Source organism: Notolepis coatsorum (assembly GCF_963971535.1).
Source record: "Notolepis coatsorum genome assembly, chromosome: 1".
NCBI classification, from domain to species: domain Eukaryota; kingdom Metazoa; phylum Chordata; class Actinopteri; order Aulopiformes; family Paralepididae; genus Notolepis; species Notolepis coatsorum.
In genome coordinates, this window is record NC_140165.1 from 321195345 (window position 1) to 321213719 (window position 18375).

Here is an 18375-nt window from a genome sequence, read left to right on the forward strand (position 1 = left end):
GTGTTGTGAAAGGCGCCACCAAATTAAATGTATTATTATTATTATTATTATTATTATTATTATTATTATTATTATTATTATTATTATTATTATTATTATTATTATTATTATTATTATTATTATTGTTATTTTTATGTAGAGCAGAGCCCTAGTTCTTACCAGGCTCCTGGCTCTCCACTCCCCTGGGGCCCCTGGGGCTCCTGCGACAGCCTCCCCCCTCCTCCTCCTCCTCCTCTGGGTCCTGGAGCGCTGCTCTGCTCACCAGGCGCTCCTGTTCCAGGATGAAGGCCTCCAGGTCCACCAGGGACCAGCCATTCAGCACCTGGTGGTAGAACACCGAGCGGCAAGAGACGGACTTCATATACTGATGCTCTCGACATGTGGTCAAAGTATTGAATGAATGAATGAATGAAAACTTTATTTAACAGATTGCAGAATGGGTACAGTACAGTACGGCTCAATACACACAATTGTTAAGGGGATGCAGACCAGAGAAAGACGTTCGTCTTGTTTACATCAGGGTCCCCCATTTTCAATTCATAGTGACATTTATGACATACTCAACATGCATGACATTTATGGCATAGGGACAGAATGACTGTTGTACAGCCAGCAAGAATGTGACAAGTTTTGCAAAAATAACATACAGACAAATATAGTCAAAATCATGGAGTTAACTGTAGAAGTTGAGTGGAGGGGACCTTTAAGAACGACCTTCAGTCAACACCGAGTGATTCTAGTTGAGTGAAATGGGGGATTGGAGACGCTTGGATGGACATTAACGGCCCGCTGGAGTGTTGGAGGGAATAAGTGAAAAGAAAACAACCTAAAAGAATATCTGCTTTAGTGGATCGTAAGAAAATGACTCAAACAAGAGACATTATTAAAGGAACACGCCAACATTTTGGGAAATTTGCTTATCGTCTTCTCCAGAGAGAGAGAGAGAGAGAGCTAATTTCCCAAAATGATGGCGTGTTCCTTTAAGTAATAGAACAGGCTTCTTCATAGTAGAGTCCCAATAGGGAGGTGTATTGGTTACTTCCTGGTCTATAGGGAGGTGTAGTGGTTACTTCCTGGTCTATAGGGAGGTGTAGTGGTTACTTCCTGGTCTATAGGGAGGTGTAGTGGTTACTTCCTGGTCTATAGGGAGGTGTAGTGGTTACTTCCTGATCTATAGGGAGGTGTAGTGGTTACTTCCTGGTCTATAGGGAGGTGTAGTGGTTACTTCCTGGTCTATAGGGAGGTGTAGTGGTTACTTCCTGGTCTATAGGGAGGTGCAGTGGTTACTTCCTGGTCTATAGGGAGGTGTAGTGGTTACTTCCTGGTGTATAGGGAGGTGTAGTGGTTACTTCCTGGTCTATAGGGAGGTGTAGTGGTTACTTCCTGGTCTATAGGGAGGTGTAGTGGTTACTTCCTGGTCTATAGGGAGGTGTAGTGGTTACTTCCTGGTCTATAGGGAGGTGTAGTGGTTACTTCCTGGTCTATAGGGAGGTGTAGTGGTTACTTCCTGGTCTATAGGGAGGTGTAGTGGTTACTTCCTGATCTATAGGGAGGTGTAGTGGTTACTTCCTGGTCTATAGGGAGGTGTAGTGGTTACTTCCTGGTCTATAGGGAGGTGTAGTGGTTACTTCCTGGTCTATAGGGAGGTGCAGTGGTTACTTCCTGGTCTATAGGGAGGTGCAGTGGTTACTTCCTGGTGTATAGGGAGGTGTAGTGGTTACTTCCTGGTCTATAGGGAGGTGTAGTGGTTACTTCCTGGTCTATAGGGAGGTGTAGTGGTTACTTCCTGGTCTATAGGGAGGTGTAGTGGTTACTTCCTGGTCTATAGGGAGGTGTAGTGGTTACGTCCTGGTCTATAGGGAGGTGTAGTGGTTACTTCCTGGTCTATAGGGAGGTGTAGTGGTTACTTCCTGGTCTATAGGGAGGTGTAGTGGTTACTTCCTGGTCTATAGGGAGGTGTAGTGGTTACTTCCTGGTCTATAGGGAGGTGTAGTGGTTACTTCCTGGTCTATAGGGAGGTGTAGTGGTTACTTCCTGGTCTATAGGGAGGTGTAGTGGTTACTTCCTGATCTATAGGGAGGTGTAGTGGTTACTTCCTGGTCTATAGGGAGGTGTAGTGGTTACTTCCTGGTCTATAGGGAGGTGTAGTGGTTACTTCCTGGTCTATAGGGAGGTGTAGTGGTTACTTCCTGGTCTATAGGGAGGTGTAGTGGTTACTTCCTGGTCTATAGGGAGGTGTAGTGGTTACTTCCTGGTCTATAGGGAGGTGTAGTGGTTACATCCTGGTCTATAGGGAGGTGTAGTGGTTACTTCCTGGTCTATAGGGAGGTGTAGTGGTTACTTCCTGGTCTATAGGGAGGTGTAGTGGTTACTTCCTGGTCTATAGGGAGGTGTAGTGGTTACTTCCTGGTCTATAGGGAGGTGTAGCGGTTACTTCCTGGTCTATAGGGAGGTGTAGCGGTTACTTCCTGGTCTATAGGGAGGTGTAGTGGTTACTTCCTGGTCTATAGGGAGGTGTAGTGGTTACTTCCTGGTCTATAGGGAGGTGTAGTGGTTACTTCCTGGTCTATAGGGAGGTGTAGTGGTTACTTCCTGGTCTATAGGGAGGTGTAGTGGTTACTTCCTGGTCTATAGGGAGGTGTAGTGGTTACTTCCTGGTCTATAGGGAGGTGTAGCGGTTACTTCCTGGTCTATAGGGAGGTGTAGTGGTTACGTCATTGGTGTTTCCCGCGCGGTCCACCCCACTTGAAATAGCAATGTATTCTCAATGGACACATTTCTAAATCGTCTCGTTTAAAACAAATAAAGCATAAACATTGGCACGTGTACCTTTCTGTGTGTAATATTCATCCACAATCTAAAGCTCAACATGAAACTATTTACAATTAATCGTCAAAGTAGCAAAATAACAACGTTTATATTTTCGTTCACTGAGAAACTGCACAATGGCCGTGACGTGCGTTAGGCAACAGCACTGAACGACAGGCGTTCTACTGGTAAGTGTAGTTGTTTTTTAACGACAAAGAAAAAAACCTTTTAACTAACTTTATTTCAACCAAAAATGCTTAAACAATAATGTTAGTGATAGAAGGGAACTAATTTTGTGCAAAAAATTGAAAGCTTGCCAATGTTCATGAGGCAGAATTGTTACAATAGCCGATAATACATTTTCCCAATGATGAATCCCTATACGGGTGGACCTCGCAGGAAACTAAAGTGACGTCAGACTACACCTCCCTATAGGAAACTACAGTGACGTCAGACTACACCTCCCTATAGGAAACTAAAGTGACGTCAGACTACACCTCCCTATAGGAAACTACAGTGACGTCAGACTACACCTCCCTATAGGAAACTACAGTGACGTCAGACTACACCTCCCTGTAGGAAACTAAAGTGATGTCAGACTACACCTCCCTATAGGAAACTAAAGTGACGTCAGACTACACCTCCCTATAGGAAACTAAAGTGACGTCAGACTACACCTCCCTGTAGGAAACTAAAGTGACGTCAGACTACACCTCCCTACAGGAAACTAAAGTGACGTCAGACTACACCTCCCTATAGGAAACTAAAGTGACGTCAGACTACACCTCCCTATAGGAAACTAAAGTGACGTCAGACTACACCTCCCTACAGGAAACTAAAGTGACGTCAGACTACACCTCCCTATAGGAAACTAAAGTGACGTCAGACTACACCTCCCTATAGGAAACTAAAGTGACGTCAGACTACACCTCCCTATAGGAAACTACAGTGACGTCAGACTACACCCCCCTAGAGGAAACTAAAGTGACGTCAGACTACGCCTCCCTATAGGAAACTAAAGTGACGTCAGACTACACCTCCCTATAGGAAACTAAAGTGACGTCAGACTACACCTCCCTGTAGGAAACTACAGTGACGTCAGACTACACCTCCCTATAGGAAACTACAGTGACGTCAGACTACACCTCCCTATAGGAAACTACAGTGACGTCAGACTACACCTCCCTATAGGAAACTACAGTGACGTCAGACTACACCTCCCTATAGGAAACTAAAGTGACGTCAGACTACACCTCCCTATAGGAAACTACAGTGACGTCAGACTACACCTCCCTATAGGAAACTACAGTGACGTCAGACTACACCTCCCTATAGGAAACTAAAGTGACGTCAGACTACACCTCCCTATAGGAAACTAAAGTGACGTCAGACTACACCTCCCTATAGGAAACTAAAGTGACGTCAGACTACACCTCCCTATAGGAAACTAAAGTGAAGTCAGACTACACCTCCCTATAGGAAACTAAAGTGACGTCAGACTACACCTCCCTATAGGAAACTAAAGTGACGTCAGACTACGCCTCCCTATAGGAAACTAAAGTGACGTCAGACTACGCCTCCCTATAGGAAACTACAGTGACGTCAGACTACACCTCCCTATAGGAAACTAAAGTGACGTCAGACTACACCTCCCTATAGGAAACTACAGTGACGTCAGACTCCACCTCCCTATAGGAAACTAAAGTGATGTCAGACTACACCTCCCTATAGGAAACTAAAGTGACGTCAGACTACGCCTCCATATAGGAAACTAAAGTGACGTCAGACTACGCCTCCCTATAGGAAACTAAAGTGACGTCAGACTACACCTCTCTATAGGAAACTAAAGTGACGTCAGACTACACCTCCCTATAGGAAACTACAGTGACGTCAGACTCCACCTCCCTATAGGAAACTAAAGTGACGTCAGACTACACCTCCCTATAGGAAACTAAAGTGACGTCAGACTACACCTCCCTATAGGAAACTACAGTGACGTCAGACTCCACCTCCCTATAGGAAACTAAAGTGATGTCAGACTACACCTCCCTATAGGAAACTAAAGTGACGTCAGACTACACCTCCCTATAGGAAACTAAAGTGACGTCAGACTACACCTCCCTATAGGAAACTAAAGTGACGTCAGACTACACCTCCCTATAGGAAACTAAAGAGACGTCAGACTACACCTCCCTACAGGAAACTAAAGTGACGTCAGACTACACCTCCCTATAGGAAACTACAGTGACGTCGGACTACACCTCCCTACAGGAAACTACAGTGACGTCAGACTACACCTCCCTATAGGAAACTAAAGTGACGTCAGACTACGCCTCCCTATAGGAAACTAAAGTGACGTCAGACTACGCCTCCCTATAGGAAACTACAGTGACGTCAGACTACACCTCCCTATAGGAAACTAAAGCGACGTCAGACTACACCACCCTATAGGAAACTAAAGTGACGTCAGACTACACCTCCCTATAGGAAACTACAGTGACGTCAGACTACGCCTCCATATAGGAAACTAAAGTGACGTCAGACTACACCTCCCTATAGGAAACTAAAGTGACGTCAGACTACACCTCCCTATAGGAAACTAAAGTGACGTCAGACTACACCTCCTTATAGGAAACTAAAGTGACGTCAGACTACACCTCCCTATAGGAAACTAAAGTGACGTCAGACTACACCTCCCTATAGGAAACTACAGTGACGTCAGACTCCACCTCCCTATAGGAAACTACAGTGAAGTCAGACTACACCTCCCTATAGGAAACTAAAGTGACGTCAGACTACACCTCCCTATAGGAAACTACAGTGACGTCAGACTACACCTCCCTATAGGAAACTAAAGTCACGTCAGACTACACCTCCCTATAGGAAACTACAGTGACGTCAGACTACACCCCCCTATAGGAAACTAAAGTGACGTCAGACTACACCTCCCTATAGGAAACTAAAGTGACGTCAGACTACGCCTCCCTATAGGAAACTACAGTGACGTCAGACTACACCTCCCTATAGGAAACTAAAGTGACGTCAGACTACACCCCCCTATAGGAAACTAAAGTGACGTCAGACTACACCTCCCTATAGGAAACTAAAGTGACGTCAGACTACACCTCCCTATAGGAAACTAAAGTGACGTCAGACTACACCTCCCTATAGGAAACTAAAGTGACGTCAGACTACACATCCCTATAGGAAACTAAAGTGACGTCAGACTACACCTCCCTATAGGAAACTAAAGTGACGTCAGACTACACCTCCCTAGAGGAAACTACAGTGACGTCAGACTACACCTCCCTATAGGAAACTACAGTGACGTCAGACTACACCTCCCTATAGGAAACTACAGTGACGTCAGACTACACCGCCCTATAGGAAACTAAAGTGACGTCAGACTACACCTCCCTATAGGAAACTAAAGTGACGTCAGACTACACCTCCCCGTGACGGCGGGCTACTTACGGTGCTGCTCGGCTCCCAGCAGAACCGGACCTGGGGCTTCATGTCGGAGCCGTTCATGAAGGAAGAGTTTTTACTGGAGAGCTTCAGGCGGGACCTGGGGGCGACACGTTACAGTGGGGGGTTAGGGTTAGGGGGGTTAGGGGGGTTAGGGGCGACACGTTACAGTGGAGGTTGAGAGACGACGATCAAACTCATTTACCAGGACATTTATTTTTTACCTTTATTTACCCAGGGTAGGTTCTCTGAGCACGGATGCTCTTTTTCAGGAACGCCCTGCTTCACATTCACACAGTTCCCTTCACACCTGGGAGCCGCCCAGTACAACCACAGTCTGCCACCTGGGAGCTGCCCAGTACAACCACAGTCTGACACCTGGGAGCTGCCCAGTACAACCACAGTCTGACACCTGGGAGCTGCCCAGTACAACCACAGTCTGACACCTGGGAGCTGCCCAGTACAACCACAGTCTGACACCTGGGAGCTGCCCAGTACAACCACAGTCTGCCACCTGGGAGCTGCCCAGTACAACCACAGTCTGACACCTGGGAGCTGCCCAGTACAACCACAGTCTGACACCTGGGAGCCGCCCAGTACAACCACAGTCTGCCACCTGGGAGCTGCCCAGTACAACCACAGTCTGACACCTGGGAGCTGCCCAGTACAACCACAGTCTGACACCTGGGAGCTGCCCAGTACAACCACAGTCTGACACCTGGGAGCTGCCCAGTACAACCACAGTCTGACACCTGGGAGCTGCGCAGTACAACCACAGTCTGACACCTGGGAGCTGCCCAGTACAACCACAGTCTGACACCTGGGAGCTGCCCAGTACAACCACAGTCTGACACCTGGGAGCTGCCCAGTACAACCACAGTCTGACACCTGGGAGCCGCCCAGTACAACCACAGACTGACACCTGGGAGCTGCCCAGTACAACCACAGTCTGACACCTGGGAGCTGCCCAGTACAACCACAGTCTGACACCTGGGAGCTGCCCAGTACAACCACAGTCTGACACCTGGGAGCCGCCCAGTACAACCACAGTCTGACCACTAGGAGCTGCTGCCCAGTACAACCACAGTCTGACACCTGGGAGCTGCCCAGTACAACCACAGTCTGACACCTGGGAGCCGCCCAGTACAACCACAGTCTGACACCTGGGAGCTGCCCAGTACAACCACAGTCTGACACCGTTGGCCACTGAGCAACTCCACTGGAGCAGTTGGGGGTTAGGTGCCTTGCTCAAGGGCACTTCAGCGGTCGGTGTTAAGGGTATGGGAGCCCAGATTTTTCCTGCCGGTCCCGGGGATCGAACCGGCAACCTTCCGGTCATAAACCCGGTTCTCTAACCTTTAGGCCACTGCTGCCCTCATCCTGGGTCTTTTAAAGCCCAACCTCCAGGTTAAACCCTACTCTGCAATTATGGGTAGTTTACATCATTGGTATCTAATTTAATTATTTATCTTTTTCCATTTGACGCCGGAAATTTCACTCAGAAATGGTTAAAAAGGTCCACGCACGAATAACATGCACGAGCAAATCTAAAAGCTTATCAGACGCTAGCACGGCTGTGACGTCACTTCAGGAAACGTATGCCTTATGCCCGTCCGGGTCATAGTACTACTCGATATATGGCGCTGGCTAACGTTAGCATTATGTCTACTGTCGTGAACCATTTGAGATCGGGGCATGTAGAGGAGTTTGGGGAACGAGTAAAATCATGTGCAGGTCCTCTTCTCAGACCTGTGTGGCAAAGCACTGCACACGCATCATGCAAGCTACACGTCGCTGCATGTTGATCAATGGTGGCCCACTCGGTGCATCACAGTGGGCTACCGCGGTGTCCGGCTTGTCGGCCGGCATGAGTGCCCGATTTGGGGTGGTTCTCTCCTCTTTGTGTGCCCCTGTTCGTGCGGGTGTCCTGCCGGGGAGGTTGTGGACGCGACAACAGCGGCGGCCGTAGGGTGTTTGAGCCTGTAGCGTTAGTTAGCTCATAGCTATCGTGTACCACTAATAATAATAATAATTAATTTAATTTATATAGCGCTTCTCAGTAACCCGAAGTCGCTGACAGTAGTCGGGCTCGAGCACCCTACGGCTGCCGCCGTTGTCGCGTCCATGGGCTCCCCGGCAGGGTACGGGGGTGTACAGAGAGGAGAGAACCATTTTGTGTCGGGCGTTCTTGCCGGCCAGCGAGCCGGACGTCAGGATATGTTGTTAGCACAATAGCTACCAAGCTAAGCTATGTTAGCTTCTAACAATGTATACACAATATGTACAACGACACAATGATTTACATTATTACAAATATGGTAACGTGGTTGTGGCTTTTACAAATAGTGGTTAGCTTTGGATGGATGGCTATGATCACGGAGCAATAGTGTTGTTAGGTGAAACAGATACATTTTCATTCGGCTAGTAGTAGCAAGGCTCTCTGCCTGCAGTGCCTGCCACTAGCTGTGTGTGACTCTCAGCGCCCCCTGGTGAGCCCCCTGGTGCCCTGCACCTGTTGTGACGACATCATTTCGATTACACGCGCACGTTATGAACCATTGATTAAAATATCAACGTGCGTGGTGATTGTGTTGGGCAGACAAAATGTTTGATAAAAACGCTAAAACTGGGTCAATTTCAATACTTTTTTTTTCCTTCTTCATGAAAGTCACCGTTGGCCTAGTCCACATTGTTCATTGAACAAAAATACAACATGAAGGTTGGACTTTAAGCAAAAAATCTGTTTTCAAGGAATTCCAGACGTTGATTTTAAAAAAATTTTAATCAAGCACTTTAACACTTTGGTTGCCTAAGGTTAAATTCATGATATACCATAGATTGCCAGCGCTATTTGTCTATGGAGAAAGTCCCCTTCTTTGCAGGGCTATAACTTTTTAAATTCTATTGCTACATTGCCATTATTAGGGCCCATTCAAAGTCCTATATGTATTGTTCATTGTGTAGCAACGTTAAACTTTTTCATTCACATATTCATAGTAAAGTATGGTCTAATGTATAAGTATGTTTTCATCTCTTTCTGCAGCTTTCTCCAGAACGTGATATATAGCCCCAAATGCATTATATTGATGATGAAATACAGTTTGATGGCAATCAGCGCGATATAAAAAATTCCAACTAGACGTACTTCTAGAAGTTACTACACGTCATCTGATGTTGACCGGATGGGCGAGGGGGCGTTTATAATTCCGTGGGCAGCGTTATACCAATCATCTAATGTGGGTCAAATGTTGATAATAGCAGTTAGTATCGAAGATGGTAACGTTACACGCTGAAACTCACCCCAGTCTCCGCGCGCCGTTGGGCGATCATCGTCGAGTAGAAATCTTATCATTATGGGATATATTTTTACCCGGTCCATCTCCAGCTTGTATAATGGTATATACGTCCAAATCATGTTGTTTATCGAGTTATTGCCAATCGATCACCGTGTAGCGTGACGAGCCAGAGTCCCATGAACTATAGCGAGCGCCCGGAAGTACTACGGTCGTCATGACAACCTCTATTCAACATCCTGTTTGGCGATTGCGCCGATCGGCCACCAGATGGCGCTCCTGAACCGCCAGAGAGCTCAGTGGGTCCTGCTGGTGGATCTCAGGCCAGCGGAGGGGACATATGAATCCGATCGCAGATTTTTGAAATATTGATATAAGGACGCTGTACAGCGTCCCCCGGCAACTTGAGCATGGCCAGCAATGACGTGAAAAGACGTTTCATGGCAGTCAAAGTGTTAAGGACCTTGTGCGAACCTTGCAATCCCAAACTCCACGGTTAACACTTTCAGTGCCAGCCATAACGTTGATTAATGTCCTTGAGTGCCATCATCCACTTCAATGTTAGCGTTAAAAACGCATAATCTATGTTTTAAATTATGGCTATGTGTCTAATCTGCCCCTGTCGCTTATCAATGACTTGTTTGCAGTCAACATTGTCTAACCGGATTTTTTTTTTTTTTTTTTTTTTTTTTTTTTTAAATGGGTTCATATCCTTTTTATAGCATTTCGAAAAGCTATTGTTTTCTCGAAAATTTCGGGAAAATAGAAAGATTCCCGCATAAACGGCATTTATTGGAATATTCTCGAATACACTAGACACGTTGTCATTTGTCTGCCTATTTATGAATCGTTTTCAAATAAACGCTAGATTATCGATAGTATATGTGTACTTATGCACGCTATAGAAGCGAGCTGAGAAATCGATTACCTCATTTCCTCAACATCACACACACACACATACGGGACACGCTGTTATCTCAGTGAATACAGCTCTGATTATCCTAAAACTGGTAACATAGACTCCTTACCTTAGATCAGATGTTCTCCAAAAAGATTATTCCAATTCCTGATCGCCATTCCAAATATCGATCGCGTTTATTGATTGATTATTGGCTGCTGTAAATATATATTCCAGGCTGCTTTCCAACTCGCGATCACTTCCATGTTCATCAGATCCCTCGCCAGCATAATGGAGCCAATGGGTGTAGACTACCCTACTGTTCTGGAGAGGGTGTAGACTACCCTACTGTTCTGGGGAGGGTGTAGACTACCTTACTGTTCTGGGGAGGGTGTAGACTACCCTACTGTTCTGGAGAGGGTGTAGACTACCCTACTGTTCTGGGGAGGGTGTAGACTACCTTACTGTTCTGGGGAGGGTGTAGACTACCCTACTGTTCTGGGGAGGGTGTAGACTACCTTACTGTCCTGGGGAGGGTGTAGACTACTCTACTGTTCTGGGAGGGTGTAGACTACCTTACTGTCCTGGGGAGGGTGTAGACTACTCTACTGTTCTGGGAGGGTGTAGACTACCCTACTGTTCTGGGGAGGGTGTAGACTACCCTACTGTTCTGGGGAGGGTGTAGACTACTCTACTGTTTGGGGAGGGTGTAGACTACCTTACTGTTCTGGGAGGGTGTAGACTACCTTACTGTCAGTCTGGGGAGGGTGTAGACTACCTTACTGTTCTGGGGAGGGTGTAGACTACCTTACTGTTCTGGGGAGGGTGTAGACTACCTTACTGTCAGTCTGGGGAGGGTGTAGACTACTCTACTGTTCTGGGGAGGGTGTAGACTACTCTACTGTTCTGGGGAGGGTGTAGACTACTCTACTGTTCTGGGGAGGGTGTAGACTACTCTACTGTTCTGGGGAGGGTGTAGACTACTCTACTGTTCTGGGGAGGGTGTAGACTACCTTACTGTCTGTCTGGAGGGTGTAGACTACTCTACTGTTCTGGGGAGGGTGTAGACTACCTTACTGTCTGTCTGGAGGGTGTAGACTACTCTACTGTTCTGGGGAGGGTGTAGACTACTCTACTGTTCTGGGGAGGGTGTAGACTACTCTACTGTTCTGGGGAGGGTGTAGACTACTCTACTGTTCTGGGGAGGGTGTAGACTACTCTACTGTTCTGGGGAGGGTGTAGACTACCTTACTGTCTGTCTGGAGGGTGTAGACTACTCTACTGTTCTGGGGAGGGTGTAGACTACTCTACTGTTCTGGGGAGGGTGTAGACTACTCTACTGTTCTGGGGAGGGTGTAGACTACCCTACTGTTCTGGGGAGGGTGTAGACTACTCTACTGTTCTGGGGAGGGTGTAGACTACCTTACTGTTCTGGGGAGGGTGTAGACTACCTTACTGTCCTGGGGAGGGTGTAGACTACTCTACTGTTCTGGGGAGGGTGTAGACTACTCTACTGTTCTGGGGAGGGTGTAGACTACTCTACTGTCAGTCTGGGGAGGGTGTAGACTACCTTACTGTAAGTCTGGAGGGTGTAGACTACCTTACTGTTCTGGGGAGGGTGTAGACTACCTTACTGTTCTGGGGAGGGTGTAGACTACCTTACTGTCAGTCTGGAGGGTGTAGACTACCTTACTGTTCTGGGGAGGGTGTAGACTACCTTACTGTTCTGGGGAGGGTGTAGATTACCTTACTGTTCTGGGGAGGGTGTAGACTACCTTACTGTAAGTCTGGAGGGTGTAGACTACTCTACTGTTCTGGGGAGGGTGTAGACTACTGTTCTGGGGAGGGTGTAGACTACTCTACTGTCAGTCTGGGGAGGGTGTAGACTACCCTACTGTTCTGGGGAGGGTGTAGACTACCCTACTGTTCTGGGGAGGGTGTAGACTACCTTACTGTTCTGGGGAGGGTGTAGACTACTCTACTGTTCTGGGGAGGGTGTAGACTACCCTACTGTTCTGGGGAGGGTGTAGACTACCCTACTGTTCTGGGGAGGGTGTAGACTACCCTACTGTTCTGGGGAGGGTGTAGACTACTCTACTGTTCTGGGGAGGGTGTAGACTCTACTGTTCTGGGGAGGGTGTAGACTACCTTACTGTCTTGTTGTGTGAAAAACCCAATGGAAAAACATGCACAACAGATCGGGGAAGGATGACGGGATGGGAGGTGCAGTGAACATTTCATCAGTGAAAGTTCATGTGTGTGTGTGTGTGTGTGTGTGTGTGTGTGTGTGTGTGTGTGTGTGTGTGTGTGTGTGTGTGTGTGTGTGTGTGTGTGTGTGTGTGTGTGTGTGTGTGTGTGTGTGTGTGTGTGTTAATCTGATGACAAATAAAGACTTATACTTAGGGATGTCCGATATTATCGGCCGATATTGGCATAAAAATGTGATATCGGATGATTTTTTTTTTACATTTATTTAACCTTTATTTACCCAGGCAAGCAAGTAAGAACAGATTCTGATTTTATTTATTGTCAAAAGTATGCATAATGTTGTGTTAATTCCACGACAAAAGATATGTAATGTTTTTTGGGGGGGGGAACCCTGCATATATCGGTATCGGTTGATATCGGTATCGGAAATTAAGAGTTGGACAATATCGGTATATCGGATATCGGTAAAAAAGCCAATATCGAGCATCCCTATATAGATATAAGCTGCAAGTGATCCTCCATGATGGCGACCCCGACCCATAGCAACCGTCTACTAGCCTTATGGAGAAACAGTTAAAAATCTATCTAGAAATAAATAACTCTGGTGCCATACTTGGTCTTCTTGTCGGATGACTTCCCAGGTTCCGCCTCTGCCTCGGTGTCGTCCGTGGGGCTCTGGGGCTCAGAGCGAGGGAACGCCGTCTTCAGCGTGTCCACGATGGCGTTCACCACCATCTGCATGAACACAGTGTTGTCGTTAAAACGTGTACGAGAACATTGTATCGGTTTATCGTCGTTCCCTAACCACTAACCACTGGCTTAGAAGTCAACACCACATACCTAACCCTTAATCCTTACCCCAACCTGAAACCAATTCTAATTCTATCCCTAATCATAACATATTTTGGCCCGAATATGAAACAACGTTTATTGCTGAAAAGTACACCAAAAATAGTGCCTTTGTCGTGTGGCAGTGAAAGGGTTAACCTTCACGTATTGTCGCAGTGAAAGGGTTAATGTATATTCACCAACTAGAGATGGAGAGGAGTCACAGGAAGGAATGTTTAACTTTGAAGTGATATTCCACTCCTCTCCCGGTAAGCTACAGTAGCATGACATGTATATTTCTCTCCCCCCCCCCCCCCCCCCCCCCTCCTAATGTACAGTCTCCTCCCCACCGTATGTATATATATTCTGTCAGGATCTCTGGGTAACAGTACTGTATATTTGCATATCGTATATGTCACAAATGTAACAGTACTATATACCTGTATGTCATGTATGTCCCTATGCCATACATGTCATGATGTCATATGTTGTGTATGTCATAAATGTCCCTATGAATTGAAAATGGGGGACCCTGATGTAAACAAGACGAAAGTCTTTCTCTGGTCTGCATCCCCTTAACAATTGTGTGCATTGAGCCGTACTGTATTGTACCCCATTCTGCAATCTGTTAAATAAAGTTTTCATTCATTCATTCACATGTTTGATGTGCTGCTCCTCTCCCAGTAAACAAGTTCTGCTCCTCTCCCAGTAAACATGTTCCTCTCTCTCCCAGTAAACATGTTCTGCTCCTCTCCCAGTAAACATGTTCTGTTCCTCTCCCAGTAAACATGTTCTGTTCCTCTCCCAGTAAACATGTTCTGCTCCTCTCCCAGTAAACATGTTCTGCTCCTCTCCCAGTAAACATGTTCCTCTCCCAGTAAACAAGTTCTGCTCCTCTCCCAGTAAACATGTTCCTCTCTCTCCCAGTAAACATGTTCTGCTCCTCTCCCAGTAAACATGTGCTGCTCCTCTCCCAGTAAACATGTTCTGCTCCTCTCCCAGTAAACATGTTCTGCTCCTCTCCCAGTAAACATGTTCCTCTCCCAGTAAACATGTGCTGCTCCTCTCCCAGTAAACATGTTCTGCTCCTCTCCCAGTAAACATGTTCCTCTCCCAGTAAACATGTTCTGCTCCTCTCCCAGTAAACATGTTCTGCTCCTCTCCCAGTAAACTAGCATGACATGTGTCTATCGTTGGGTTTCAGAGGGTTAGAATTAGCCCAAGTTAACCACAGAGTTTATAATGAATCATTAATCATCAATGAGGTAGAGTCTAATTGAAATATAACTTCTGGTCAATATATTATTATTTTCTTTATAAAACCAAGATTTGATCTTCACAAGAAATGTTCATACTACGGATTGGAAATAGCATGATATTTATGGTTTTCACACATCAGGATTGTAGTCAAAATGTTGTCAAAATGACGTTATAAATCCTAGGGACTTTGTTTTCTAAACTCAAACCAGTGTTGACGGATTGGATCCTGAAAAACAAGACTTTGGAAACAGGACATTTCCGTGAGGTTTGTTTTTCCAACGGGTGATGCAGACATAAAGCGCTACTGTAATGTACGTGATGTTGCCTCGCTTTAAAACTCCCTGGTGGCCCGTATAAAAAACCAGCCTGGCTTTTCCTTCAACGCTACCGACTCGTGAACATCCTTCAACCCAACTTAAAGACCGATACTCTGCCAACCTACATGTATGATACTCTGCCAACCTACATGTATGATACTCTGCCAACCTACATGTATGAACACAAACCACTGGATATCAATCTGGAACTGTTTTAGATGATTCATCATATCTTTTATCATTTTTATCTTGCGTTTTAGCTGATTCTCTTGGTTTTTATCTCGTGTAATAGCTGGTTCATAGTTTTTATCTTGTGTTTTAGCTGATTTTCTTTGTTTTATCTTTTTTTTTATCTGATTGTCTTTGTTTTTATCTTTGTTTTTATCTTGTTGTATTACTACTTTTGATTTTGTTTATTTGAACCGTGTGCACTCGACATTGTTGTAAATCAGGGCCGCAAATGTCTTCCAGATTCAAACAAAGGTTTGATGATTTGATGATATACCGTAATTCCTCTAATAGTAACCGGTATTCAATTAAAAACCGGGTCTCTATTAATGACCGGGTGCGCTGTTGAGCTAAGCAATTATAAGCCGGCCTCCTAATACAAGCCGGGTTTCATGTATATTAGAGGAATTACGGTATTTCCCTCAACGGATTTACCATAGGCAATATATTTTGTTATTGTTGTTATATGCTGGCCTGGCTGTGCAGTAAATACCATATAATGGTATGGTGTTAATGTTTACCAAGAGTAAGCCTACCTCAGAATTGTATAAAACGAAGTTATTATTATTATACCAGTATTGTGATTGCACTATTTTACTTTATTTAACTTTTTTTGACCACCTGTAATTGCACTGTTTACTACCGTATTTCATACAGTACTTGGTTTCAATAAATGAACCCAGTACATTTTACTGGGTTCAAACTGACACAAAATGTTGATTTATTCATTATGATCTGTTTGAAAATTAGAAATATAGGCCTCTCTCTTATACATGCCTCCTCCTAATACAAGCCTGGTATCCGCTACAGTTGAAACAAATACAAGCCGGGGTTACTATTAGAGGAATTACGGTATGTGATTTTTCCGTTTTTGAACAAGTTCCAATAGTGTATTTCCTGCTCCTAAAATGGTTTTACATACTGTAGCCTTATTTGTGAAGAAAGGTTATTGTGTGATCTGTGATCTTAAGAGTCTTAAAATACTTAGAACCAAAATGCACCTTTAAACCAAAGGAGACCCTAAAAACATCTACTTCATAAATGCTCCCTAAACTGAAAACGTCGGTGCTCAAAGCGTGTCTTATAACGATTAAGCATCCTGTACAAAACCGATCCGACAACATAGTGAAACAGAATATAATTAATGACACATTCATACCTTGTCTATGCGTGACACAATGAAAGGCTTCTTGACAAAAGCAATTCTAGCGTCCGTGTTGAGAGCGAGAAACTCCTGCATCTCCTCACTGTTGGCGCTCTCAGGAATAGCACAGAGTTGCTGAAAGAGAGAGTTGCTGGTTAGATATCCTCAATAAATACCTCTGAGCCTTTAGATCACCATCTCAAATAAAACAACCTACAAACCTACGTCAGATTAACCGATTGTTTTTCTATTAAAAGGCATCGTACTGAGAGTATAATGCTGTTCCTCGTTGCACAGGCTGAATAAATTGTGCATTTATATGGTACTTGTATCCAAAGCACTGTACAATTTTGCTCACATTTTTACCCATTCACTCACAGACCATGTGACCTGACCATGTGACCTGAACACTAGACTCACACACCATGTGACTAAAACAAAAACACAAAAAAACAAACGAACTAAAACGAAAACAAACGCAAAAAAAGAATGCAAAAAAAGAACACAAAAAAACGAACAAAAAAAAGAACGCAAAAAATGAACTAACTAAAACGAAAACGCAAAAAAACTAACGCAAAAAAACGAAAACGCAAAAAACGAACGAACTAAAACAAAAACGCTAAAAAAGAACGAACTAAAACAAAAACGCAAAAAAGAAAAAATGAACGAACTAAAACGAAAACGAACACAAAAAAAGAATGCAAAAAAATGAACTAACTAAAACAAAAACGCAAAAAAACTAACGCAAAAAAAAGGAAACGCAAAAAACTAACGCAAAAAACTAACGAACTAAAACGAAAAAGCAAAAAAAAAAAAGCAAAAAAATGAACAAACTAAAACGAAAACGCAAAAAAACGAACGCAAAAAAAAGAACGAACTAAAACGAACGGAAAAAAACGAATGCAAAAAAAGTTATGAACAAAAACGAAAACGAACGAAAAAAAATAATGCAAAAAAAAAAAACACAAAAAAACGAACGAAAAAAAATAATGCAAAAAAATGAACTAACTAAAACGAAAACGCAAAAGAAATAACACTAGACTCACACACCATGTGACCTGAACACTAGACTCACACACCATGTGACCTGAACACTAGACTCACACACCATGTGACTAAAACAAAAACGCAAAAAAACGAACGAACTAAAACGCAAACACAAAAAAACAACAAAAAAAAACAAAAAAAAACACAAAAAAACAAACGAACTAAAACGAAAACAAACGCAAAAAAAGAATGCAAAAAAAGAACACAAAAAAACGAACAAAAAAAAGAACGCCAAAAATGAACTAACTAAAACGAAAACGCAAAAAAACTAACGCAAAAAAACTAACGCAAAAAAACGAAAACGCAAAAAACGAACGAACTAAAACAAAAACGCTAAAAAAGAACGAACTAAAACAAAAACGCAAAAAAGAAAAAATGAACGAACTAAAACGAAAACGAACGCAAAAAAAGAATGCAAAAAAATGTACTAACTAAAACAAAAACGCAAAAAAACTAACGCAAAAAAAAGGAAACGCAAAAAACTAACGCAAAAAACTAACGAACTAAAACGAAAAAGCAAAAAAAAAAAAAGCAAAAAAATGAACAAACTAAAACGAAAACGCAAAAAAACGAACGCAAAAAAAAGAACGAACTAAAACGAACGGAAAAAAACGAATGCAAAAAAAGTTATGAACAAAAACGAAAACGAACGAAAAAAAATAATGCAAAAAAAAAAAAAAAAAAAACGAACGAAAAAAAATAATGCAAAAAAATGAACTAACTAAAACGAAAACGCAAAAGAAATAACACTAGACTCACACACCATGTGACCTGAACACTAGACTCACACACCATGTGACTAAAACAAAAACGCAAAAAAACGAACGAACTAAAACGCAAACACAAAAAAACAACAAAAAAAAACAAAAAAAAACG

At 44.0% G+C, this 18375-nt stretch overlaps 1 protein-coding gene across 1 annotated transcript in view; it reads right to left on the reverse strand.

Annotated features, from left to right (window-relative positions):
- Window positions 1-18375, reverse strand: part of snx19b (sorting nexin 19b) — a gene marked incomplete at its 3' end in the record, with an annotated part of 130309 nt that overhangs the window by 91976 nt on the left and 19958 nt on the right. The window contains exons 7-10 of the mRNA XM_084312035.1: window positions 16468-16587; window positions 13289-13410; window positions 6283-6376; window positions 160-322 (exon numbers count right to left, since the gene is read on the reverse strand). Coding sequence (XP_084168161.1) covers window positions 160-322; window positions 6283-6376; window positions 13289-13410; window positions 16468-16587 — 499 coding nt within the window. The remainder of the gene's footprint in view (window positions 1-159; window positions 323-6282; window positions 6377-13288; window positions 13411-16467; window positions 16588-18375) is intronic.